The sequence below is a fragment of the Lissotriton helveticus genome, chromosome 10 (assembly GCF_964261635.1).
Source record: "Lissotriton helveticus chromosome 10, aLisHel1.1, whole genome shotgun sequence".
Lineage (NCBI taxonomy): Eukaryota > Metazoa > Chordata > Amphibia > Caudata > Salamandridae > Lissotriton > Lissotriton helveticus.
Genome location: NC_136071.1, coordinates 423131634 through 423158593, shown reverse-complemented (window position 1 = coordinate 423158593; position 26960 = coordinate 423131634). Strand labels below are relative to the sequence as shown.

At 43.3% G+C, this 26960-nt stretch overlaps 1 protein-coding gene across 1 annotated transcript in view; it reads left to right on the top strand.

Annotated features, from left to right (window-relative positions):
• Positions 1-26960, top strand: part of LOC144784026 (syntaxin-binding protein 4-like) — a 1158996-nt gene that overhangs the window by 102075 nt on the left and 1029961 nt on the right. The window contains exon 3 of the mRNA XM_078662726.1: positions 11379-11474. Coding sequence (XP_078518852.1) covers positions 11379-11474 — 96 coding nt within the window. The remainder of the gene's footprint in view (positions 1-11378; positions 11475-26960) is intronic.

The window sequence follows — 26960 nt, the reverse complement described above, 5'->3', positions numbered from 1 at the left end:
TGTATCTCACCACACACTGATTGAAAGACTTCACCACATTGGCATCCAAGGGGACGCGCTCAGACAGATCACCTCCTTTCTCACCGGAAGAACTCAGAGAATCTACCTCCCCCCTTTCACATCCGAACCCAAGGAGATCACCTGGGGTGTCCCACAGGGCTCATCCCTCAGCCCCACACTCTTCAGTGCATATAGGACCCCACTGGCCCACGATCTCAACATAATTTCCAGTAGATGACACCCAAATCATCCTCTCACTTACTGACCACCCCACCACCAGAACCAACTTCCACAGATGATGCCATATGTCGCGGACTAGATGAAGAACAACTGCCTGCAGCTGAACACAGAAAAGACGTAAGTACTGATCTTTGGGAAACAGCAGCTAAACATGGAACAACTCCTGGTAGCCATCAGACCTAGCCAAAACCTACTCCCTCCACCCACTCCAGAAACATCAGAATCATCATTGACAACAAGATCACCATGAAATCACAGATCTATGCCATGTTCTCCGCTTGCTTCCGCACCCAGTGCATCCTATGTAAGATCTTCAAGTGGCTACACCTTCACGCGAGACGGACCGTGACACAAGCTCTCTTCACCAGCCAACTGGTTTATGGCAACACCCTCTGTAGAAATCGCCACACACCTCTTACAGTCACTTCGGACCATGTAGAATGCCATAGGGAGACTCACCCTTGGCCTTCCCTGACAAACCAATATCTCACCCCACCTCAGGCAACTCCACTGGCTCTCCATGCAGAAGATATGCCAATTTAAGCTGCTGACCCACGTACACAATGCTCTATACCTAGGACAGGCCTATTATAACCACTGCGTGAACTTCCACCAACCGTTGAGAAGACTCTACGCTTTGCCTCCATTTCACTTGTCCATACTACTCGCATCTACCGAAGCAAAAGTGGAGGATACTCCTTCTCCCACATTGCAGTACTGTAATTGTACCCTTTCTCAGTTGATCCCTGCTTGGGGATCACGGCAGGAGTGAGATCCCCAAGCAGGGTTCAACCCACTTGACACCAGGGAGGGGGGAGCGACCCCTTGAGCAGGGGCCTTTGCTCCCCCTATGTAACTTTGGTCAAATTCAGTCTTTCTACCCCCCTGGGGGCTGTAGCCCCCAATCTGCCCCCGGGTGGGGAAGAAAGCCCACTAGACACCAGGGATTATTGATTGTGTGACAATGTAGGGGCTGGGGCTGCTCTAAATGGGCATTATAATGCCCCCACCCCTTCCAAAAATGTGCCCAGTCTGTTTGCCCCCCCGAGGGAGCAGATGGGGCAATAGCCCCCGGTCTGCCCATCCAGGAGGCCAGAAAGCCCACTAGGCACTAGGGATTATTGTCTTTTTTTTATAGTAGAGGAGTGGGGGCTGCCCTCAATGGGTGTGACAATGCCCCCACCCCAACACAAAAAGGAATCAGTCTTTCTGCCCCCGGAAGGAAAATGGGGGTTATTACCCCCGAACTGACCACGGGGGGAGGGAGGGCAGAAAGCCCACTAGACACCAGGGATTATCGTTGTGAAAGAAGGATGGTGGCTGCTACAATGGGCAAGGCCATACCCCCCCACAATTATAAAAACAAACGTCTTTCTGCCTTCCCTGGGTGGCAGATGAGGGTACAAGCGCCCGATCCGCTCGTCTGGGAGGCAGAAAGCCCACAAGACTCCAGGTATTTTTTGTATTGAATCTGTAGGGGTGGGGGCTGCCAAAAATAGGCATGCCAATGCCCCCACCTCCCCAAACAAAAAAAGGACAGTCTTTTTGCTCACCATGGGGGGGGCAGATGAGGGTTATTACCCTGATCTGCCCCCAGGGGGCAGAAAGCCCACTAGACATCAGTGATTTTTTTTAAATAAAAGAGGCATGTGGGCTTTTCATAATGGGTAATACCAATGCCCCCCTCACCCAAAAAATAGCCCACGTCTTTCTGCCCCCCCCCCCGCCCAGGGGACAGAAAGTCCTCTAGGCACCAGAGCTATGTTTATGGGCATGTTAGGGAGTAGCCCCTTAGGCAAGGGTTGATCCCCTTTTTTGTGAACACGTGTTGGCTGCTTCTGCCCTCCCGCAGGGGGCAGATCGCCAATATTTTTAGGCTCATGGGCCAGAAAACATCTAGACACTAGCTAATTTTTCCTTCTGTGTGAACTGGAGTTTGGCTGATAAAAAAGCGGGCTGCTCCAGAATGATGAGGAGCGCAAACACTTTCCTCCTCATCCCCCCCCTTATTCAAAAAGAAAACCTTTCAATCCCACTCCTTCTCTGGAAACGCGCAGACCGCCTGGAATGCCCTCCCAAAGGAATTGCGCTGCAACCCCTCCTACAGTGCCTTCAAAAAAGACCTCAAACTGCACCTCCTCGACAAATACTGAGGTCCTTAATCAGCCCTCTGACCTCCTCCGACCCTATCCTCCTCCACTTCACTCCCTCCCCTTCACCTCTACCCTCCCCCAGTCTAACTCCCCAACCCTGCTCCCACTTCTCTTCCTTCCTCCCTCTTAAAACCCCTCCCAGATGACCACCTTTTTTTAATCTCTATCTCACACTCAGCTCAGCCCTAAATCTTCCTCCGCCCCAGCCACTGTATATGTTAATCTATTTGCTCATGCTATGTCTCTGTTTTTTAGACAACTATGGAACGTTTATTTTATTGTTTGTTTATACTGTGTTTTTTTAGCAACTCCTGTAATCTTGTTCTCTTTTCGCACATGTAAAGCGCTCTGATACCCCCGGGTTTAGCCAGCGCTATATAAAACCTTTAAAATAAACAAATAAATAAATAAATAAATGATCTGTGTGAACTTGTGCTTAGCTGGCAGTGTGTATGGACTAGCTCTTGGCTGGCAGTGTGCATAAACTGTCACTTGGCTAGCAGTGTGCATGGATGGCATTTGGCTGGTGTGTGCATGACTGGTGCTTGGCTGTTGGGGTGCATGGATGATGCTTGGCTGCCGGTGAGGCTTGCGTGGATCATCCAGCGTTTTATTACCATGTATCCCCTGTAAACCTTGCATTTAGCGAGAAAGTCACACTTTCCTCACATATCTGTGTGGAATGGTTGTGGGATCACCACACCAGCACAAATTTCCCACCCCCCAGTGTTCCTCTTGGTCTCCTGATAAAAATGATACCTCACTTGTGTGGGAGCCCAAAACAGAGAACCTAAAAATCTATACAATAAAAAACTGAGGAGGAACCAAAGTGGGTCCAAAAGGGCAGTTTTTTTATTTTATAAGTTTTTAGGTTGACTCTGCTTTGTGCACCCACACAAGTAAGGTATCATTTTTATTGGGGTGGTGGGAAACTTGTTACGGCACAGTGATCACATCCTGTTTTCTTTTAAGGAAACGGGCTGCATTTGGAAAAAAAAGGTGATTTATTTAAAAAGCAAACACAGACAAGCTGGTCTTCTATCCCAAGCAAGCCGCCATAGCTGTGTTCTTGCCCATTCCCACAGGGTTGAAATTTGCGACCTGCCTCATGAATATTTATGAGGCAGGTAATTTGCAACCCCATTGGGAATAGCTAAATGTGTCTAAGACACATTAGTACATTCTGTTTTGCAAGTTGCAAATTGCGAGTCTCCAAAAATCGCAATTTGCGACTCGCAAAATGGAATGGTCGTATATCTGGCCCAGAATTCCTTTGGGGCTAGATGTACAAAGATAATAATAATAATAATACCGCCATTTATAGAGCGCAAAACAGCTACCTCCCAAAGGAGGTGTCCTGGCGCTACAAAGATCAGAATAGCGATGTCCCAATTGTGATTTTTTTCAAATCGCAATTAGGAAATTGCTATTCCTAATGTATGAAACTCTTTTGAGTTTCATTAGCAATTCACGGTGTGTCGCAATTAGACCTACCTTGTGAATATTAATGATGACGGTCGCAATTTGAGACCCACTATGATCCACTGCCATCACAGGGATGATGCCCTACTGGTTCCGCAGACCACCATGTCTATGATTGCTTTTAAATAAAGTTATCATTTATTTTTTTTAAAGCAACCCGTGTTTCATTAACGAAAAATGGGATGCGTTTAAAAAGAAAAAATGAAACTTTGAAGTTTCATTTTTTAGGAGTAGGTAGTGGTCCTTGGGACCACTGCCTGCTCCTAAAAATATATTGCCAGCCATTCTCAAAGGGGAAGGGGTCCCTTAGGGACCCCTTCCCATTTGTCAAATGAGTTATCACCATTTTTCAATTGACTGTAAATTATGAATGTTTTGCGACTGCACTTGGATTGGAAAGCATTGATCCATACGGTATTAAGAAGGGACGCTCTGAACACGCCCCTTCCAAATACCAAATTGTTAAACCAAAATTCTGTTTCGGTAACAAGATACCGAATCGCCATTTGGGCTTTGCATATCAAAAGCATGTTTGGGGTCTCAAACAGCACGATTCTGTGTATCAGGCTGTTTGCTACTGCAAAAATGCTTCATACAGCTACCACTTAGTGACGCTCTGCAAATGTCTGCAAATGCCAGAATGAAGCCTGTGAGGGACTGAAGATCTCCTTCAATGCATTTGATCTTACTGCATGCTAAAGGTGTGTTTATTTAAAAGCAGCCTCTGTCTTTTAAAGGGTCAAGGGATACTTTAGAAAATATAAATTCAATGAGTTTCATACTGTTATGAAACTCATTGGTTCTCCTTTTCACCAGCATCAGAATGAAGAAAGACTGAAAGATCCCATAAGAACACTTGGGGCCACATGAATCAATATTGGAAACAGCGATTACCTAAATAGTGATTCTCTGCGAATCGCAATTAGGTACTTGCTATTCCTAATGTGTGAAACTCCATGAGTTTCATTTCGCGATTCCTAGTGCGTCGCAATTCGACCTACCTCAAGACTATTAATGAGGTAGGTCACAATTTGTGACTTATTGGGAATCGCTAAAATCACGGGTATAGTGACCTGCTGGGGGTCAGCAGACCACTATGTCTGTAATGGCTTTTAAATAAAGCAATCATTAGTTTTTTAAATGCAGCGGGGTTTCCTTAAAGGAAAACGTGTAGCATTTAAATAAGAAAAATTAAAAGTTTTCTTTTTCATTTTTAAGAGCAGGCAAAAGTCTGTGGGACAACTACCTGCTCTGAAAAATGTTTGTACTATCATTCACAAAGGGGAAGGGGTTCCTTGGGGACCCCTTCCCAATCGTGAAGGGTTACTACCAGTTTGCAGATGGTGGTAAAATGCGAATATTTTGCAATCACATTTCGGTCGTAAAACATTCTTTCATACGGCTGCGATTTGGAACTAGAAAGGGACGCCCTAAATACACCCCTTCCGAATGCCAAATCACAAACCTTATTTGTGATTCGGCAATGGGTTCCCGATTCGCATAAAGGGTATGGTACATCAGAGCAGAAATAAAGCTTCTTACATCTGGCCCGTGATGAGATAAATGCATGCTGACTGCCATCTGCAATGACCTGCTGGTTGTGAGTTCCATTATTTGCCTATCATTCTTCCCAGGGCAGCACATTGAGTACAGTAGCATGTAATGATAGTAACTGTTTAGAGAGCTTAGAGAAAGGCTGCAATTGTGAGTGCAAAGTAACCCATCTGTGCGGAACTAAATGTGATGCTAAGTGGGGGTTGGGCAGTTCAGAGTTGAGCGCATGGCCTTGACCTAGGTGAGGTCCTGAAGCCAATTTCCGCTGCTCACGCCCAATATGTGGGTCATGTAGGAGGTTAGGCCTGGGGCTGGCTGCCAACCCTTGTTTTACACTGTTAAAGACCATGCAGAATATGAATGGTTGTATTGGCAATTGATGCAGCATATCAATATAAGAACCCCAAACATTCCAAAACAAAATGTTAAGGATCAGTTAAAGTTTATTCTGCTCTCCTCACATTAGCATGTGTTTAAAAAAAACTAAGTCATTCGCTCAATAAAGTCATTTTTATGAAAGTTGTTGCGCCTGCATTCTGTGGTCGCAACTATATTCCCAGGCATGCTTTGGAGAGCCTGTGGTCTGGAGGAGGCTCTTAAGGAGGAGGAGGCTCTTAAGGTCGGCCTCAGTTTCTTTTTGCCATCCATTTTGACCAATGCTGCACCCCTAAAGGAGAGGAAATGCACTCCTTCTGCCTCTCAGTCCTCCATTGTAAACTACCTAAACAGTGTAATGGGTGTAATAACATCAGAAATGGAGAACGTGGAGGAAAGAATTGACGTGCAGCTGCAAGCCCAGAAGGCCCCTCTAGAGCCGTAGGTTATTATAGTAGATAAAAGGGAGTCCAAAATCAAGAACTCCTTGCATCTAGAAGGCGGGGGCCTGCAGGGTGCCGGTGTGGGGTCTAAGCCGATGAGAGAGGTGAGGTCTGTCTCTTCATATATCTCCGGCACTGTCTGAAGGAAGCTCAATGGCATCGATAATTGCAAGCTCTTCACCAACAGAAAAGATAAGGGGATGCTAAGGCCAGACGTTTGAGGAAATCAATGGGGTTGATATGCCGAAGGGGGCCAAACTGTGGAATGGTCAGGATGGGATAATAAAAGACACCCACCATTCTGTCTTGGATATTTTAAACCAGTTGCAAACCAAAATGGAACCATTAATGAATAGCTTTTGCACCAAGTTAGAATTCAAGATTAAGGTCCTTGTGAAACATTAGTTGGAGCAAGCACTCACTCACATCATTTCTTTAGAAAATCGAAGAGTACATACCATTGCCAGACCTGAAGCAGTGATTAACTTATTACCAACAGCACAATAGGCAACTAATGAGGGGCGAGTCCCCCATAAAGCAGATGAGAAAATCACCAAGGGTCTTACTGATCATACCAGTGTTGTCAAAATCCAAACCCTAATCAAAATCACAACAACTGTATGCATATAGACACCTTGCAGCTTCTGCCTGACTTTACCCTTACATGATTGTGTTAGAAAATGTTCCCCCAGTTACCTGTGGGACAGCGAAGCTCTAAAACGCAAGACTACTCACTGGTTACAATTTAAATGTAACCACTATGAGGACTTGCACAATAAAAAAAATTTCATCAGCAGAAAAGGGTGGATTGACCGATTAAACGAAAAAAAAACAATTGGTGAATACGTTGTCATAAATTTCAGAGATTTAAAGCTTGTAAATTATCTTCTACATCATTTAAATCACCTGACTAATAATCAAGAGGACATACGGTCTCACCCCTTGTTTTTTTTATAGGCCTACTTTCCCGTTGCCAAATAATAGTGTCTTTGGATAGAGGGGCATGATTGTGTGTCATAAAATGCAGGATTCTTGTAATGTTTCAGTGACCAACCAAAATGAAATCATGGAAGTGATGGAATTGATTGATTGACTCTCTTTGCAGGATAAGTCGACCTTGACGGTGTGTCAAACTGTAGGGGATATTGATTTAAAATTTTTGACACAAGGAATTCCTCAATCACTGGGTGAAGGAAAACTGTCTTCATCACAAGATTTTGAATCTGAACCTCCACTACATGGAATTTACCAATTACAGGATGAAGCAGGGTTGCCCATAGTTCAAGACTCTTGTTCAGCGCAAAATAATCTCCGTCTTATTTATAGGAACATTGTGGGACCTCGCCCAAACATTGCGAATCCTCATTGGGTTAGGCTTGGAAACGCCTCTTAACCTATTTGCCATCAAGAAATACGGATGACAGAAAGGTTTTATATTGATGGGTATCACTCTTTTGTCCAGGCAGCCCTGCCTTCAAAGGAGGGAAGAGTAAAGGTAGCATTGCTACTTTCTTCTCAGTTCAAATTTCTGCATTTCAGGGTTGGAACTTAGGTCTTCTCCTCATTTTTTGATAACTGTTTTATCTTTCCCTGCTGACCCCGATATAATGTTGATTAATTTCCATTTTAAAATCTTCAACCAGAACTAGAGTAATGCAATAGACAATTACATTTATTCCATAAACCTTTTTTGTGGGAATAATGCCTGTTTCCCCAACCTTGGGACACTATGCAGGGAGCAATACTATTGATTCTATCATGGTATTGGCTGAGCTTTCTCTCCTACCTCTAGGTTTTAAAGTGGTCGGTAAATGTGCAAGTGACCATAATCCCCTTATTATTGCACTGAATTTCTACATTGACCCTAAAGGCCTAAAAAATAAGGACAGCATATCTTATTACAAAAATAAAGGATTAAGGATAAAATGGGAGAAGGTTGATCTCATTGTATTTAACCAAGACATCATGTTGGAGACGATTGACTCTATTTTAACTTGTCTATCTAAGAAGATAGGACCAGATATCATACATGTTGAGGTTAATAACATTTGTAGGTCTATATCGGATCATTTACCCTCCACTAGGTCCCTCAGAGAGTACTCTCCTACTGATGGTTTAACACCGCCTGTCTGGCTGCCCATAAACAATTGATGATGGCCCTTAAACTCCGCCCTCACTCAATATAAGAGGTCAAGGATGCAAGAAGGTCTTATAAAACCACCTTGGAGTAGAGGAAAAGTAAAATTAGGAATAAAGCATGGGAAGACCTTGTAATGGCAGGGAGGGGTAGAGATAACACAAAGTTCTGAGAACTGGCAAATAGACTCTTCTTTTCAGAGCCAGATGCTCCAAAAGTTGATTCTCTAATAACAGATGATTCTTGGTCGTCCCACTTTTCAAAAATTGTTCAGTCTGAAAATGAGTTAATTAATACAGGAATGGGCCACTGTTTAATTCCCCAAAACCCGCAAAGCCTCCTGATTGCCTTCCATGAAGTGACTCTTGCCATTTCGAAATGTATTCCCAGGCCCTGACATTTTCCCAGCGGATATTTTTAAATCTAATACTATTATGTGGGCTACCTTGCTTACAAATGTTTTTAGATCTGATGTGTCAGGCTATTCCAGACTCCAGGAGGAGAGCTACTGTTGTCCCTATTTCTAAAAAGGGAGATTGATCCCTGCCATCCTGCTACAGGCCAATTTTACTATTGGATTCTAGTGTTAATATTCTGGGTCTTGTACTATTGTTCTGTCTTGAGAGGTGTTGAAAAAATTATCCTAACGGCTTTTGGTTAGTCAGTTTATTGTAAATTTTGCAACAGATTCACAAATATCACTCTTAGCATGATAGTATAAAATACAAAGAGAATAGGATGAAGCCAAAACTCCGGAACTGATTCACCCTATGCAACAAAAAAACCTACTTATTTGGTTATAGCCACATAGGTTATTAAAAGACAAAATGTAAGTTATTTAACTATTTAAAAGGAAACATTCCTAAAGTTCCCTAACTATCCCTACACTATGTAAAAAGGAAATCTAGAATAAGCAAGGTTCAAATGGAAAGCATAAAAGGTGTCAACTGGCAGAGTCCTCCTAAGAGGAAGCTCTAACTATGGTCCTGTAGACTATTGCTGCAATCACTGAGAGAGTTTTGTACCTCAAGGTGTCTGCCAGAGAAGTGTCAGCTGTCTCTAACTTCATTAGTGCAAAAGCAACCATCCAATACAAGCATCTCCAACAAACTTTGGGTAACTTTCCTTTATCCAAGCGGCCTTCATTGGCTCCTTTCTCCACCACCTGCTTCACACGGTAATCTTCCCACACGTCCTTGATGCCATCTCTGTCTTCAACAAGAATTCATCTCTTCTTTGTTATTGCATTCCTTCCCAGGTCTAGCTATCGACTAAACAATGGACGCCTCTAAACTAACGATCTCTTGTCCACCTGCAATGGGAACACGAATACATGCAACATTTCACATTACAAGCAAAAAGCAAAGCTAAACTCTAGTCAGGAAGCAAATTGAACACAATTCAGACCTACCATTAGGCTAACTTAACATCACATGAGTTTCAAAACTGCTTCTCTTTGTCTCATAAAACACATTCTATCAAAACTCTCAACATCATGAATAAGCAATTCTACTAAGTTATTATTACAAAGGTAATGTTAGATCAGTTCACAAACATGTTTTAAGGGACACGTTACAGTTTAGGTGTCAGTGTGAGATTCCAAATAGTCAGTTACATATATAATACACATGAAAAATACTGTAGAACAGAGAAATACTTTTACATCTTCAACATGAGCTCTTTTAGTCCTAAATTAGTCACGCAGAATACACGTGAGTGCATACTACTCAGGATTATAATGTACTCCTATGGCAACTTTAAGAGAAAGTCTGAAGCAAAACAGTAAGCGTAAAATTACACTTCTCCACAGTAAAGTGTCTACAGCACCCTAAAAACTCTTTTGGGGAGGATGGTGTTTGCCTTCTGGTGCATGTCGTTGTCAGGCAACTAACAAAGCATAGCCAGGACCACCAGGTATGGTAAGAGATTGATTGATGATATATTATTATTTATATGCAAGCCTTTTCTTAACAACCTCCTGTGAATTGCCATCTGTCCGATTTCTTGTCATATGAGGTTTCTTGATGATTTCCTTGTAATTCTGCAGTGATTCAAAAAATTCTGAAAATAGTGCCTCTGTTAGTTGTTGTTTTGAAGCATATGTACACCCAAGGTGTTTCTAGTTGGCTCAGTGTCTAGAAGCCTTCATAGCACTGGAAAAGAAAATTACATTCAGGCTTCACATTGAGACCTCCTTGTTACTGAGCGAAGGTGGGCAGAAACCTGGTATGATTTTCAAAGCTATGGGCATCCTGTACCACCCACTAAACGCCCAGGGCCTGTTTCACAAAGGGCTTCCGTGTTCGTGGTGGAGGCCATGCAGTCGTTGGGGAGACGTCACTCTCGGGGTAGAATCTCCACTATGTGCTCATTGCTGAAATTCCATCCCGAGTGTGGAGACTCCCCCACGACTTACACGGTCTCCGTCGCCATTTGCAGGGGCCATTTGTGAATCAGACCCTCTGTCTGAACACCAGTCCCTCGGGGTCTAAAAGTACAAGACAACACAGTGCTGATTTATAAGGGTTTTGGATCAACTAGTGACATATTAAAATAGAAGATGTGAGTCACAAGAAGGAGATATAACATAAAGTCATACGGAATATTGAAATTAGCAGAAGTTGGGCCACACTAAGGAGCAAGCCGTAAATCCAATGAGTGAGGTTTGCTGTGCCAGGCATCTAAGAGTTAGTGCGGTTGGTATGACCCCTTATTGATCCTTGTATGTGGAATGAGGAGCATGTTACCATATTGTTTAGGGATGCAAAGCTAGTGGTACATACCACATATTCATTGTAGATCATTGTATTTTACAAACTGTGCAGTTTTCTATTGTGCACTTTAGGTAGAACATCCGGCCTGTACTTGTGTGGGACCACACTGGCCACACTACCTTTGTTATACCGCCTCTTAGCATTGCTACCCTTTCTTCCCCTTGCTACTTCTTTCTTATAATTCCATATCCCTGACAGTTTTATTACCTCCTTTTCACAGGTATTAAAGTCATTGGCGGTATAAGGGAGTTCTGCGGAGAGGAGTATGGAGTGTATGTGAAGAGGATCCTTCCGGGAGGGGTAGCATACTCTGACGGTGAGTCTAGCACACAGACTGTAAGAATGCTGGGCAGAAGGGGATGATTATAATGTCAGGATTCCTCAAGCACTGTTTGACTTGAGAATTTGAAATTTCCCCAGATGTACTCAGTCAAGGCTATAGGGTATGGCCAGTTTGGGATTCCTACAGCAGTGCTATGGCAATGTGACAGATGCATGAGCTTCCATCACAAGTGTTCTGCCATTGGTATAACACTCCAGAAATGCAAGCTTCCTTCAGAAATACCGTATCAGCGCTGTTGGACCTGAGCAGTATGGGTTTACTTCCAGGAGTGCCCTCCCAGTTTTATCAGTCCTGAGTAGTGGGAGCTTCCTTCACCCCCACCCTCTTAGTGCAGTTATGTTGTATGTTTTTCTTCAATAGAGCTGCCCCACTAGTGCTAACAGTGCTCCTTTACACCTATAGATTCGTTTTTGGTTCCTTTTGCTCACCACCTCCCTAGTGCTCACACTTTATGTGGGTTTGTTAACCTGTAAACAAAGTCTATGTACTAAAAAAGAAAGTAAAGTACAGTTCAACCATTTCTAGGCACTAGTTTACTTTCTAACCGATGTGAAGAGAAATTCACTACGTATTATAACATTCATGCTTTTTCTAAATGGTAATATGAAATTGAATTTTGCAAGGTCTGCCCAGAAGCCAACTCCAGGTGTTCAGGGCTTTGACATAAAAAACATCTTTGACTCTGAGTCATCTACTTAATTTGTGACTTTTTAAACATTCATTTCTGGTTAATGTCAGCTGTTGTCTGGGGTGAACCACTAACATTCTTGGTTAAGTCTGCTGGTGTTAAAAATGATTCCGCATATGCAGGTTTTCAGTCATGCGATGGACTGGTCAAAACATTTTAGGCATACTGGAGAGTAAGTGACCTAATTCTAGGATTTGGTGGGTGGCAGAGTTGATGGAGGAGGATACACTTAGCTTGAAAATGATCTATAAAATATTGCAGGTTTAATGCAGAAGCTGGGAAATCCAGATTGGATAAGTCTAGTGGTGAACCATAATATCGTATGTTCTCAGGAAACATGGAAAGCAGGTCCTATTTTCTTAGATGGTTACTGATTCTTCCAAACCCCAGCGATACCCTATAAGGCGAGGCGAGCGAGAGGTGATATCTTAACCATGATGACCAATTCACTTAGAATAAAGGTTTTAAAGTTTCAGAATTAATCCCCCTACTATCATATCTCAATGATTGGGACTGGATTTTAATTAACTTCTATAATAATAACTGTGAAGGTAGTATGGCACTGGTGGTCGGCTCATTGGAGATTGATTCTATTTGTGCAGTTCATCCTAATTGAGTTAAAACACTAGTGGTAGGTGATTTCAATGCTCACTGTTGTGATAAGTGGTCCAGAACTGTATGCAGTTTATTTGATAGGGAGGGAGATGCCACTCCCCACTTTACCCACAGCAAATATGATAGTGTGCCTAATAGATTGCTATGATTCAGAATTTAGCTATAATTAATGAGATAGATACCAATGCAGGATTATTAGTGAAGACATTTGGGACTTCGAATAATGGTTCGACAATTAATTACATCCTGGCGTTTGATGTTTTCTGCGATCAGGTCATCCAAGTAGCCGTGATATGCTTAGGTTTCAGTGATCATCCTGTCCTCCTTTGTCCAAAGAAATGGGATGACAAATATAGGTTTTCAGGGAAAGGGCCCTAAAGCCAGTTTTAACAAGGAGGAATGGATATATTCTCATTGGGAAATGGGTAATAAGATGTTTTTTCCTATTGACATTGATATTAGCTCATAAGCAGACAGACATACTGACCTGTTTAGATCCCAATCCCTACCTAGTACGGTTGATGAGAGCTTTTGATGAGATTCTGGGTTACATCAACAGTAACCTGGTGCAGACTTGTTCCTCCAACCAGATACCAATAGTGCAATGGTTGATGCTGCTTATTCGCAGTCCTTAAAAAAATCTACATGCAGCTCTCAGGATGAGCCCAAGAAATAAGGGTGTGGTGATATCTTTTCTTACACATTCCACATTCCAGAACTGCCCCTCTGGAATGTGGAATGTGTTGTGGGGTTTGGAGTTCTGGTGATGTTCTTCTTGTGTCAGTTGCTGCCGGACTGCGAACGTTGTGGCCAGTAAACTCAAGACTTGAGCATGGCACGTTTCCGGTCTCTTCATTGTATCCGGTCACCACAATTTGGCGACAAATTGGCTACAGTGAGGAACCACGCACTTCAGAGGCAGCCCAGCCCATATTCTAGGCGGAATACGATCCAGTTGGAAAAGGCTGGGAGGAAGAAAACGAAACGTGCAGGCCAGTGTTTGTCTGTGTGACTTTTCGTGCCCCCTCCTTTTTCGTGACTTTGGGTGAAACTTCCCAGCGATTTTCAAACTGAGGGTGAGGGCTGTGTACTTGACGGCGAGTGGAATATATTCAAACAGAAATTGCGGGGTGTGACATTGCCTTCATCAGTGTCACGCGCCATACACTACGATGATCTGCATGTGTTATTAGCCCTCCCCCACTGTTTCAGCAAGCACTTGTTACCTTGTCCACGTGTCTCTTTCTTGGTGGAACGCTCACCCTCTCAGTCAAAACGCTAGTGCACCTGGCCTCTCACACAGCATTCCAGCGTGTCCTCTCCTCCCTTTTCCTTTGTTGGTTGTTGTCACGAAGAAGGAAGAGCGCACAGAGAACTCCAGCGCCAGAGGGGGAAAGTGTCACCATGCTCACCCTCTACCAATGTCAGTGGCCATATTGAATCGGGTTCGACACCAGTGAATTCAGGCACTATCACATTCTTCTTCTTCCAATGTCAGCGGCTATTGTGGATTGAGGTCTAGAGCATCTTCAAGTTTTCCACGTCAGTAACCATACTGGTTTGGTTTTGAGCACAGTTTTTCGTTTTGTTTCCCTGGCTTGCCAGTTGGTTACGCTTCTTTGGAATGCACACACTGTGGTGCGTAACAATGTGAGTGTTGTAGCCATACGTCAACAGGACAAGCAGTGTCTGTGGTGCACACATGTTTGCTGCATTACACTTGGTGCACGCAGGGCATCTGTGATATGCACACATATCCAGTCAATGTTGGGAGCTTAGAATTGCACATCCGTGACGCGCATATTCAGTCCAGTCTTTTCTTCAAGGTATCTACGAATTTTCACATCATCTGTGATTCACACACAAACTGTGTATGAATTGTGCTGACTAGATTTCTGTGTTTCTTTTATTATTTTTTATGTAACTCAGCTCAAGTCCAAACTCATGATCCCCTTTTCTGTCAGTTCTATCTCTCATGGCCACTTTGCAGAATGTCAATTCCCCTCTCTCTTTTCTGCAATCACCTGGTGACCCACCCGCCCCTTGGAGGAATTGGTACAGAGCTTTCACCAAGTATCTGGGAGACATTGGGGGCAATAGGTATGGCCCAGAGTGTCAGTCTATTTATGAGCATTTGCCACCTTTCCAATTACAACAAGATGGTGATGAGTTGGATGAGTATGAGTTGGCTGTGAAAAAACTAGAAAAAACATTCGATGTTCAACCTAGTTTGATTATTAACAGACACAAATTCTTCACTAGGGAGCAGTTGCAGGATTAGTCCATTGAAACATATGTAGCAGTTTTACCTATGTTAGCAGCAGAATGTTAATTCGAGAACTTTACGTCTCAACTCATCCGCAACCAGATAGTGGTAAGTTTCTGGGATAAAAAAGTTCACAAGAAAGTACTCACTATGAGAAATCCCAGTTTGACAGAAACAATTGACGTGGTGAAAAGTATTGAAGTTTCATGCAAGGTTTGCAAGGAACTAACACAGAGGTAGACTAGTAGTGTGTCTGTTGTAAATGATAATAGCACTACTAAGCAAAATAAGAAGACCACTAAGAGGAAAGAATCCAAAGGGAGGTTCTTCAGCCAGAAAAACATTTGTTTCAGGTGTGGATATTCTAATCACAGTCCGAAAGGTCGACCATGTCCAGCTAAGAATTTTAAATGCAAGATATGTGGCAAAATGATAAGGTCAACACTATACTTGATGGTGAACTGTGGGAGAGCTCTGAGGAAGAACAGACCATTGGGAGAGATTTTGTGATAGTGGTTCAGGCTGGCAAATTAAACTGCGTTGATCCTTACAAAGACATCATGGTTGATGGCAAGGTGTTGAGACTGCTCATTAACTCTGGTTCAAGGATGACAATGGTGATGGGTGAGTTGTTCCAGGAAGTTTGGGGTAACTGGGAATTACTCACTCCGGACAGGAATCCTGTCCGGAGGATGGCAGGAAGATTGAACTGTCTGGGTATTTTGATTGCCATTTGAGGTTTAATACCCGCAAAATATTTGGCAAAATTTATGTTGCCAAGAAATGCTTGAACATTCTTGGTTGGTACCATCAGGGTCTATTCGGGATGACACTTAAGCCGGGGAGAAAGGTTCAGGTTTCTGTGGTCAGCGATGGGATACCCACTGATTTTGTTCTTGATGTAACTGATCCCAGCACCAAGTGGACTGGTTTGTTTGGATTTTGTGTGACAAGTTAGGCAAAATCGAAGGATTCAAGAACAGGATAAAGGTCCAAAGTGATGTCACAACAGTCAAGCACATGCTAAGAAATGTACCATTTAGTGTTCATGAGGAGTTAGCTGAGATACTTAAAAAAATGTCCGCGGATGGTGTGATTGAACCGATTGAGTCATCTTTGTGGTTATCCCCCTTGGTCATTGCCAGGCAATAGAATGGCCAATTGAGGGTCTGCATAGACATTTGGGTAGATTCACATCCCCTACCCCGCATTGATGACATCATCAGCACTTTTGCCGGTGCAAAGTTTTTTTCAAAGATTGATCTGGCTTCCGCCTACCATTAGGTTGAGCATGATGAATCTTCACTTCACCTCAAAACTTTTGTGTCGCCAGTCGGCACGTTTCAATTCAGGATGAACCTTTTGGTTTGGCGTCAACAGCGTCTGTCCTCCAGTGTGTGCTTGAGAATGTTTTAAAAGGGATTGATGGGGTTATAACATTCCAGGATGATATACTTGTCGCTGGTGAACATATTACCAGTCACGATAGACACATGCATGCTGTATTGGAGAGTCTGCAAAAGTTCGGGGTTGTTGCCAACCTTAAAATATGAGTGTTTGCCAAGAAAAACATTGAGTATTTGGGACACATAATCTCTTAGAAGGGTGTTGAGCCCAGGCCTGGGTTAGTTCAAGCAATCACTAAGGCACCTACTCCCAAAAGTAAGGAACATGTGGTGTCGTTCCTAGGAATTCTACTCGAAGTTCATTAAAAATTTTCAGCAAAAACTATCCATTTAAGAGAACTGTTAAAAAAAACACATTTGAGTGTGGGGATTCGTGCTAGGACGAGTTTCAGGCATTGAAGAACAACATTGTCTCCGCATGTGTCCTAGCACCTTTTGACCCTTCCAAAGAATGTATTATCATTGTAGATGCCAGCAATGACGGCTTAGGTGCCACCATTGCTCAGCAGAAGGGTTCATCCAAATTGACTGTTGGTTTTGCATCCAGATATTTGAGAGTAAACAAGAACGTTTTTTTTCTGTCATTGAAAAAGAGCTTTTGGGTTGTTGTTGGGCAGTAGAATGCTCTGAATGTTTCATTTGGGGGTGAAAGTTCGCTTTCAGGACTGACCACAAACGTTTAGTCAGCATTCTTGGGGGTGTTGTTGTTAAAGATCATACATGAAAAATGTCAATGTGCAGTTCCTAATTGTGAAGGAGTGTTCAGGTCTGTTATAGGGTGCCCTCACACACCATGGAGGATATCATGCTTCATCATTGGGCCTGCTCCTCTTGGGGCCGGCGCCGGACTCTTACACTACCACAATGCTGGTTCTGGAGGTCACGATGTAACCAGTGTTGCTGTTTTTTACTAGGTTGATTGGCCTGGAGTTCTGAGACCCCTGTACTCTGAGGTTGGAGATGACTGGGGTGTGTCAGCAGAGCACTTTGTTGCTCCTACCATAGGGTTGGGTGACAACTAGCTTTTGCCCTACCCTTGCTTCGTCCCCTGACATCTCTGGTAGTGTAAGAGTAGAGATCACCTTCTCCTTTTTACCAAGGTCCTGATGAATTGCCAGCAGATCAGCTGGGGGCTTTTTTAGGCAAGGATCATGTCGACCACTTGCACCAGATAGACACTGCAGGATCATTGTTTCCAGGCAGGGCTCACCGTTTTTAGCTAGGTTAGTGCACCCCCAGAATAAAGTTAATGACAAGGACAGTACTAGACCTATTTTAAACAACATTGCACACTCACCACACTACCTGGCCCACATACCCTCACACACCCAACGGCTTCATAAAAAAAAATCTCCGCTAAAGAGCCCCTTTGCGGGTGCCCATCGGGCATTGCAGTGCCGCCCGACAAGGAGCGGGCCCAGTGATGAAGCATGACATCCTCCAGGGTGTGTGAGGGCACTCTATAACAGACCTGGACACTCCTTCAGAATTAGGAACAGCATATTGACATTTTTCATATCTTATCTAGGAGTATATGTGCAGGACCTGGTTAAAAAAGCTCCTGGTTCCTTCTATTTAAGATAATTAAAGATCATACACCAAGGTAGGTCAGATTAAGTTCAAAACTTTTGCAGTATAACTTCAGTGTAGAATACATCCCAGGTGGGAAGAACACAAGGGCGGACTATCTATCTTGCTGTCCTCTTAGCATCTCTGTTTATCCTGTGAATGGTAATGAAGATGATGAAGAGTGTTTAATTGCTAGTATTGATGTTTTTCATGATACCTCTTTCACAGAACAGGATTGGGTTGATGAATCCGCAAAAGATGAGGAACTCGAATGTGTCAGGAAATTGTGATTGGGGGTTGGCCCAAGGAGAAAGCTTTGCCCTATGGTTTGTAGGCTTACTTCAAGGTTGCTGATGAACATCCCAATGATAAAATAGGGATTCTGGAACAGGGTGACAAGTTTGTGCCCCCAGTTGGTCTGAGAGATCGTATCATTCTGTGTGGTCACAAGGGCCATTTAGGTCATACCATCAGCAAGAGGAAGATTAGAGACAGTTATTGGTGGCCTGTCCTGGATGCTGCTATCATAGCCAGCATTCGCGCATGCTTCATGTGTGCCCCCAGCTATAAAAGATCTAAAAACTGAAGCCGTCCCTCCCCAACTTGTGAGTCTGCCTGGGTGTGTGTGGTCAAAACTAGCTATTGACTTCATCGGCCCTTTCAGTACATTGCCACACAAAGTCAAATTCGCCATTGTTGTTTTAGACTACTGCAGCAAATGGTGTGAGGTGAAGTTTTTGAAGGAACCCAACACTTCCGCTGTTGTCAAAAGTCTCAAAAACCTGTTTTTTGAGAATGGTGTCTGAAACAAATTGTCTCCGACAACGAAGTCCAGTTTGTATCGAGGGAAATGAAGGATTTTCTGGACAGCAATGCCATAAGACACAAAGGCATTGCTCTGCATCACCCGAGGCCAACGGGCTCATAGAAAAAATTAACCTTGCCCTAGTGGAATGCATACAGTGGGTTTGCAGAACAATGTCGATTTGTGCCAAGCTGTGGAGGACATGTTGTGGTTGCACAGGTCTTGTCCCAACACTGTTTCTGGTCTGTCTCCTTTTGAAATCATGCGGGGCATGTGCCTGCCTTTAGGTCATGTCCTGCATCTTTGAGGGAGTGTCAAACCAAAAGTGATAAAGTGATCAGATGCTTTGTGTAGATAAAATCGTAAGACTCAGATTTGATAAGTTTCAAGCCAAAATGAAAAGTCAGTTTGATGCAGTGCACAGGGTCCAACCCACTCGGTCAGACTTACGTGTAGGCAATTGGGTATGCGTGAAAGATCCTTCTCATGTTGTGAAAAGGAGATCACAGTTCAAAGCACCTGTGAGAGTGGACGTTGTCACCAGGAATGCTGTCTGTACGGAGGGGGGTGAATGGTGGAAAAAGGGCAGGGTGGTGAAGGTGAAATATCTTAATTCCTTGCCTGCACCCGTGGAACTTGCCGTTTTCTCTGGTGATCAGGTTCATGTCAGGTTTCTTCTGGTGTTGCTCTTTTTCCCAAACAGAGGAGTAGTGGTTGCACAATAACCAAGCCCATAGGGTTTGTGATTAACCTTTTGCATCCTCAGCTAGCCTAAGGGATTCTACTGGTGGGTTTATTCCGTTTCTGTTTTCTATCAATGTGCTTATGTTGGCATTAAGTTGTATTTGCTTATCCCTTAGTTCTTTTGTTTTTTATTCTACATGCTACACTTTTTTTATGGCTTCTTTCTCTACCATGTGTAGGGAACGGAGATATTGTGGTGATGTCTTTTCTTACACATTCGAGACCTGCTCTTCTGGAATTTTGAATGTGTTGTGGGGTTTGTAGTTCTGGTGATGTTCTTCTTGTGTCAGTTGCTGCCGGACTCGGACGCTGTGGCCAATAAACTCAAGACTTAAGCACCGCACGTCTCCTGTCTCTTCATTGTGACCATGGCACCATAAAGGTTCTAGTGATGAGTATTTGGATACAATATAAAGAAGCACAGAGTGCTAGTATAAGGTGTCTGCAGGAGAAAGCATGGGAGAGTTTGCAATAAGCAGCAGTTGAGAAGAATAGCTAGAATTTGGGGAAAGTGATAAATGCCACCTTCCTCAAAAATGAAAAGGATCTGACCTTAGACCGACATGTTGAAGAGGAAGCTTGGGTGGCTCACTTTATGAAAACATTTGGGGTATCTGGTGAGGACTTTGTCCCTACAAACAGCTTGCAGCAGTTAGAATTAAGGGGCAGCTTAGGTTTTGAACTGGCAGAGGTGAGGCGTAGGATGGCTCTGTGTAGCTCTGCAAAGGCCCCAGGCCCAGATGGGGCTCCCATAGAATTCTTTTTAGAGCACCAAGATCTGTGGGCGCTATTATTGACCGCTATATTTAATGTTCTAGGGAAGATGGGACCCTCAGAATTTAGGAAAAAAAACAATAATAATCCCCATACATAAAAAAGGAGATAAGGCTTTACCTCTCAATTTAGACCCATCTCATTGATGTACCGTACAGCAAAACTAATGGGGTGTCTACTATTAAATAGGCTAGAGGAATGGGCCAGGCAATAGAATGTTTTGATAACAACACAGTATAGCTTTAAAAAGGGGGAAGGGACCATAGTCCAATGTCTTAATTTGAGTCTGATAATCGCTAAATACACTGCCGTCAAGAATGGCCAAATATATATGGCCTTTATGGATCTTTCAGCTGTGTCACACACTCTAAGCTATGGTCTGTTTTGGAAGCCTTGGGCATTGGCGAGACTGTAATAGCCTTTATACATCAGATATATTCACAGGCATCTGCCTGTGTTTGGTACTGAAGGGATGTGGAATGTACGAGGCCCTTCAAGATCCAGAGGGGCACCAGACAGAGATGCATACTTGCCCCGTTTTAGTTCTCAATTTATACTAATGGGGTGGAGGCCGTACTGATCGGATCTACTTCTAAGGTCCCTTATATTAATTCCATTCCCCTGCCAATACGTTTATATGCAGATGATGCTGTGTTAATCCGCAGAACTGGGAAGGCGCTGCAGACACTTACTGAGGCATAGACCAGTTTTATAAAAAAACGTGGATCTTCGAGTTATTGAAGCGAAACCTTTTGAACTTGTGGCAGAGGGTCACCCAAAGAAAATGCCAGTATTCCACATAAAAACAAAACAGGAGGTAACCCTTAAACCCAGTCGAGACCCGGTGGATATATGTAACAATGCAACAATGTCTCAACTGGTAATCATTTAGTAGACAAATACATAAAGAAAACAAGTCAATTGTAGCGCAAAGGAGAGAAAGGTAGACCACAATAATTAAGAAGAAACAATTAAATTGGTCTGTATTTAAACAGTGTTGGTATATCAGCACTAAATTACATTGTATGCAAGTGTAACCCAAACATTGGTGTACACAAACATGCTTGTGTAGAGGATGACACATGAAATAAAGTGAAGTAACAGCGAAAAACGGCACAAAAAATAATAATTTGAGGAATGGTTACAAAACAGTATATAGATAATTCCTATAAAGTTTAACTGTTTTTAAGAAACCAAGAGTATACCCAAGGATGCGTTGAATGGTCGATGGTGTTTCAACCTGTAAGAAAGTCAGGTCATCATCAGGAACGGGTACAGAGCATCGGTCAGTGCTGTATAGAAGAATAAAAGGGGAAAGAATAAGAATGGGGAAAACACGTGAATGGGAAGATGAAGATGGTGTTAAACTACTGCTTCTACCTGTAGTGGTGGTAGTGGGTAAAGCTTGTAGACAGGATAAAACAGTCAAGGATTGCGGTTGTTGGTATATGGTCAGATATGGGGGGGGGGATGAAAGTAATTGCCACGCTGTACAGTGAGGCAGATGGATGGAGCCCAGAGAGGGTCATTAGGTTCAATCAGCAAGTTTAAAAATAAAAATAAGGAGATGTATGGTCTAGCAATTAGAGCTTACCATGTCCAAACCGGAGCATGTGCATCAACGGAGGCTCGTGCGGATGCTAGTAGATGCCTGCGAAGGTTCTGGGAAGGAACCCAGGGGTAGGCGCTGTAAATACCAGAGCACAGAAGCTGAGCGAAGCAGGACCACAGCTTAAAAGGAAAGGTAGGGGAAAGGGTAGTTAGGTGGGACCACCCGGGATGGGAAATGAGAGATTGGGAATGAAGTGATATTCAGACCTTGTTTCGGAAGGTCCAACATTTATATTAAAGCTCTGAGAGAGGATCCGACTCGCCTCAGGAGCGAAGCCCGCGGGGGATGAACTGAGGAGAGAGAAGGGGCAGGAGAAAGGTAGAAAAAGGTGAGGGTTTAAAAAAAAAAGAAATCTTGTGATTCATATGGACAATTGAAGTATTTTACAAAAACATACTGACTTAATCCACACTAATATATGCATACTGACAGAAGAAATTCAAAACTTTTTCCATAACAAAAAAGAACTAGATATAAAATATGATATACAATGAAAATAATAAGTTTCAATAATGATATACATTTTGTGACAATTAAGGAAAAAATACAGCTAACGGTGTATTCTCTGTAGTCATATATATTGTATCATCATCATGGTGTAGAGGCAAGGAGGGATCGAGTTGGAACCTGACAGAGAAATCTTAGGGGGGTGTAATGTTGCACCAGAACAAGGGTCCCATTTTTATCACTGAGGCAAATGATGTAGTGAAATGTGCATTAGCTCTGGACTTCTATGTCATAGTATTTTTGAACCATGGAAAGCTGAGGCAGATAAAGAGTAGAAGTGACTCAGTGGATGTCGATGGTGGTATTCCATTCCTCCAGTGTGTTTAATCCATGAATAACTGAATCGCAATGTGCAATCCACCTACATTCACATTTTTTCAAAAGCAGTTGAAGGTTGCCACCACGCAAAGGAAAATTGGGTTGATCAATGGCCTGCCAAAATAAGTCCGTTTCCAAGTGTCTCTTTTCTATGTAATGTGAGACTAAGGAGGCAGTGTCGACTTTACATCTATTGCGACTCTTGTGTTGTATGATCTGTGCTTGATCATTTTGGTAGTTTGGCTAATGTATTTTAAGTCGCATGGGCAACGGATGGCATGAATTACAATAGTAGCGCAGCAGTTAGAAAATTGCTTTACTTGATAAGTACGGTCCCTGACCTTGAATTCTTTTGTTTTGATAATAAGGGGGCAGACCATACAATTTGGGCACCTATAGTGTCCAAGTATAGGGGATAGACCCCATACCAAGGTAGTGGATGTGGTGTTTTTGGTTTCCTCAGGCCATGTCATGGCTTGTACCAGTTAGTCAGTTAGGTTGTTCCCCCTCTTGTAGGAGAAAAGTGGGGTTGTTAAAAGATGGTATTTGTACAAAGGATATTCCAGTTCCTTTTTATGATTTAGTTGACTTTTATTACTTGAGGGGCTGTAGGTAAAGACAAACAGGATGCATGTATTCACCCATTTTTCTCCTGGTGATAAAAGAATGTCTCTGTGGCAATACCATGAACTTTGCAGGCGCCGCGGGTAGCGACAATTTGTACGTTTCTGAAATAATATTGCCGCCTAACGAAAATAATCCTTTTTCAATTTGCAGTTTCTTCTGATGCAAAGATACTGACCATATGGGAGACCATCGCGGAAGCCGAATGGATGGTAGCTTGTATAAAGTAAAAGTGTGTTGCGTTCCGTGGGCTTATGAAATAATGAGGTGCCAATTACACCTTTGTCAGCGTGAAGGGTGAGGTCCAAGAAAGGAAGATCATTTGTCCTAGAATCGGACGTACATTTAAGCTGGGGCTGGCAGTTGTTGAGCCAATTGATAAAGAAAGACAGATTATCGGCTGTGTCCTGCCAAAGCAAGAGGATGTTGTCGGTATATCGCCGCCAGAAGCCAACTTGATTGAAGAAATGGTTCGTATGGGTAAGGATATGTGTAGTTTCCAAATTATGGGGTCGATTAGGATCATGGATTTTCTGCATCCTCCGGGCCGGCGGAAGCCACCGCCGGCCCGGAAGATGCGGAAAATCCGCTGCAGACCCACCAAAGACCCACCGCCACATTAGGATGGCTGGTGGGTCTTGGTTTCAGTCCGCCGCTTTTCCGCCGCGGTCGGCTTACAACCGCAGCAGAAAAGCTCTAATATGGTGGCGGTGTCTCTGACACCGCCAGAAATATTAGGATGGCTTCCCAGACATGCTTTTCCGTGGCGGTTCGCACAGGAGGGAACGCCGCAGCACATGCGGACGTTCCCTCCTACTCAGGGCTCGCAGACGGACGCAATTCCGTCCGCGATCGTAATGTGCCCCTAAGTACGTAGAGAGCTGCAAAATTCAGAGCGAAATAAGCACCCATGGAAAGTGGAGATATGAATGGGTTTAGGACGATTATCGAGTAGATTCTGGATGATTTGTAAGCACTCGTCATGTGGGATGTTCAAATAAAGCGACTCGATTTCTAAGGCAACCATCAGATCAGTTGCAGCATTAAATGTCTATCTTCAATCAAGTTGATAAGGTCGGTACTGCCTCATATGAAAGTATCGGTGAGGGGTACAAATTCCTTTAAGATGACATCTATGTATTTACCTAGAAGTTACAGAATAGATCCACAACCTAATACGATTGGGAGACCAGGGCGATCTGTAGCATTTTTGTCAATTTTCAGGAAGAACATAAATGACTGGTGTCCGAGGATGGGGTGATTGAGAAAGGTATGTTCTTTTATAGATCTGTGGCCCGATGTAGGTTGCCATTACCGGTCGGTAACGGCCGAATTCGGCCGTTACCGACCGGTAAATGGGTCATTGAGATGTAGGGGGCTATATTTTACAGAATCTGTAAATTTACCGAATTGGTAAATTTACCGATTCTGTAAAATACAGAATCGGTAATTTTTCCGATTCGGAAAATTCCTGACGTAGGTAGCACTGTCTCCAGTGCTACAGGCCTTTTAGATTCGGTATTTTACCACCCAATCCAATTAGGTGGTGAAATACCGAATCCAGGTGTGCATGCACATCTGTGCATGCACACCTGTGCCATGTGACACACAGACATGCCCTTAGGGCATGTATGTGTGCCACATGGCACACATGCCTGTAATTGGGGTGCCAGAGGGTGTCAAAGTGACACCCCCTGCACCCTTGCTGGAATCGGTATTTACCGATTCGGTAAATACCGATTCGGTAATGCCCATTGATTCCTATGGGCTTCAATGCCCATAGGAATCAATGGGCATTACCGATTCGGTATTTACCGAATCGGTAAATACCGATTCCTTCCGATTCGGTAATTGTAAAAATACAATTATCTACATCTGCCCTCCTCTTTTTTACCACTTCTTAAATACCGATTCGGTATGAATCGGTATTTAAGAAGTGGTAAAAAAGATTTACCTACATCGGGCCCATAATGTCTAAAAGTAAGGCCTGGTTAGTAACCTCTTGTATTTGATTACTGATGTTTTGCAGTAGATCAGAGGAGAGGGCACGATAGTTGACCTCATTGGAAAGTTGTTTCACAATTTCTGTGTCATATTTATCGATATCCATGATTACGATACCTCCACTTTTGTTGGTCGGTTTTATAATTATGTGGGGGTTGTCTCGAAGGCTATTCAGAGCAAGTCTTACACCCGGGGAAGATTGTAAGGGACAAATTCAGATTGGTGTTGTATTTCCATTATTTTGTGAAGTACAAGCCGATTTCAGGGGGCATTGAGGCAGTTGGGGGTAGAAAGGTGGAATGAAAGGGGAAGGGGGATGGGATGAAATTATCCCTTGAAGGTGTATCAGAAAAGAATTGTTTCAATCTAGTGCAACTGAAGAAAAGTAGTAAGTCTTCCTGAAGATTGTAGAAGCTACTGCTGTCAGAGGGACAAAGGAGAGACCCTTATTGAGGAGAGAGACTTCCTCAGAGGATAGGGTATGTTTGGAAATGTTAAAAATAGGAATGGTGTGAGGTTTAGCCTGATGGGACGTATTGGGTGCAGTGGTGGGAGAAGAAATCATGGCTGCGGCATGTATCGTTACTGCAGGGGTCCCCATTGTTGAAATTTACAGCAGGTCTTACGTTCGCCCCGCATATTGGTACTTATAATCCAGTCTGGTTCTCCTTCTGCCGCGTCTGCTGCTCCCTGCTAAAAAAAACAGTAGGTAGGAGTGGAGGTCTATTTTGATTCTTATGTAGGCTGGAGCCCTCCCTAGGGTGTGAGTGCTCAATGGAGGAATCTGAAAAGGTGATAGCTTGATTGTTCCTATATCTAGCCCAGTTCCTAGTTCTAGGTGGCTGGTAGGGAGTGTTGTAGAATTCATCAGGTAAGTAAGGAGAAGTTTTCACTTTGTTATAGCTCTTGGTGTCTTTTTGTATTTTGTTTATTTTCTTATTTTGTTTGAAAGTGTTAAAAGTGGCAGTGGTACTGTTGATTTTGTCAAGAAGGTTCTTCGCATCTGTGATAGTGGAATCTTCTAGAATGAGTTTCTCTAATTCAGCAATTTCTTCAAGCTCATTTTGGCTGTGCTCGGTGGCAGTATCAATACCTAGGACCATCCAGTCTCTGGAACAGGTTGTCGCCAGGTGACTAAAGCCTGTCTGAAATTTAGGATCTTGTGTAAATATAACTGTGGTGTTACGGATTTGGAGCCCTAGGGGAATCACATCTGATTTTAAGTAGTCAGTTAGCATGTGTGCATGGAGATTAGTGCGAATCTGTTTTTTTTGAGGTTTTCAAGTTTGTCTATTAGAACCCATGAGGTATTGGGTGCTGTAGGGAGGGTAGTGGAGGAATGGGAGAGAAGAGAGGGGTCACTCAAAATTTGGTTGATGTAGTCATCTGAATAATTAGGGGTTTTCCTGGAGGACATAATGTGCAGTTTAGTTGCATATAACATGTCAAATAAATGACTTGAGTCTGGGGCAAACTCTTGCAACCCAGCGGTTGCTCAATGTAACATGAACACAAAACAGGAGTAAC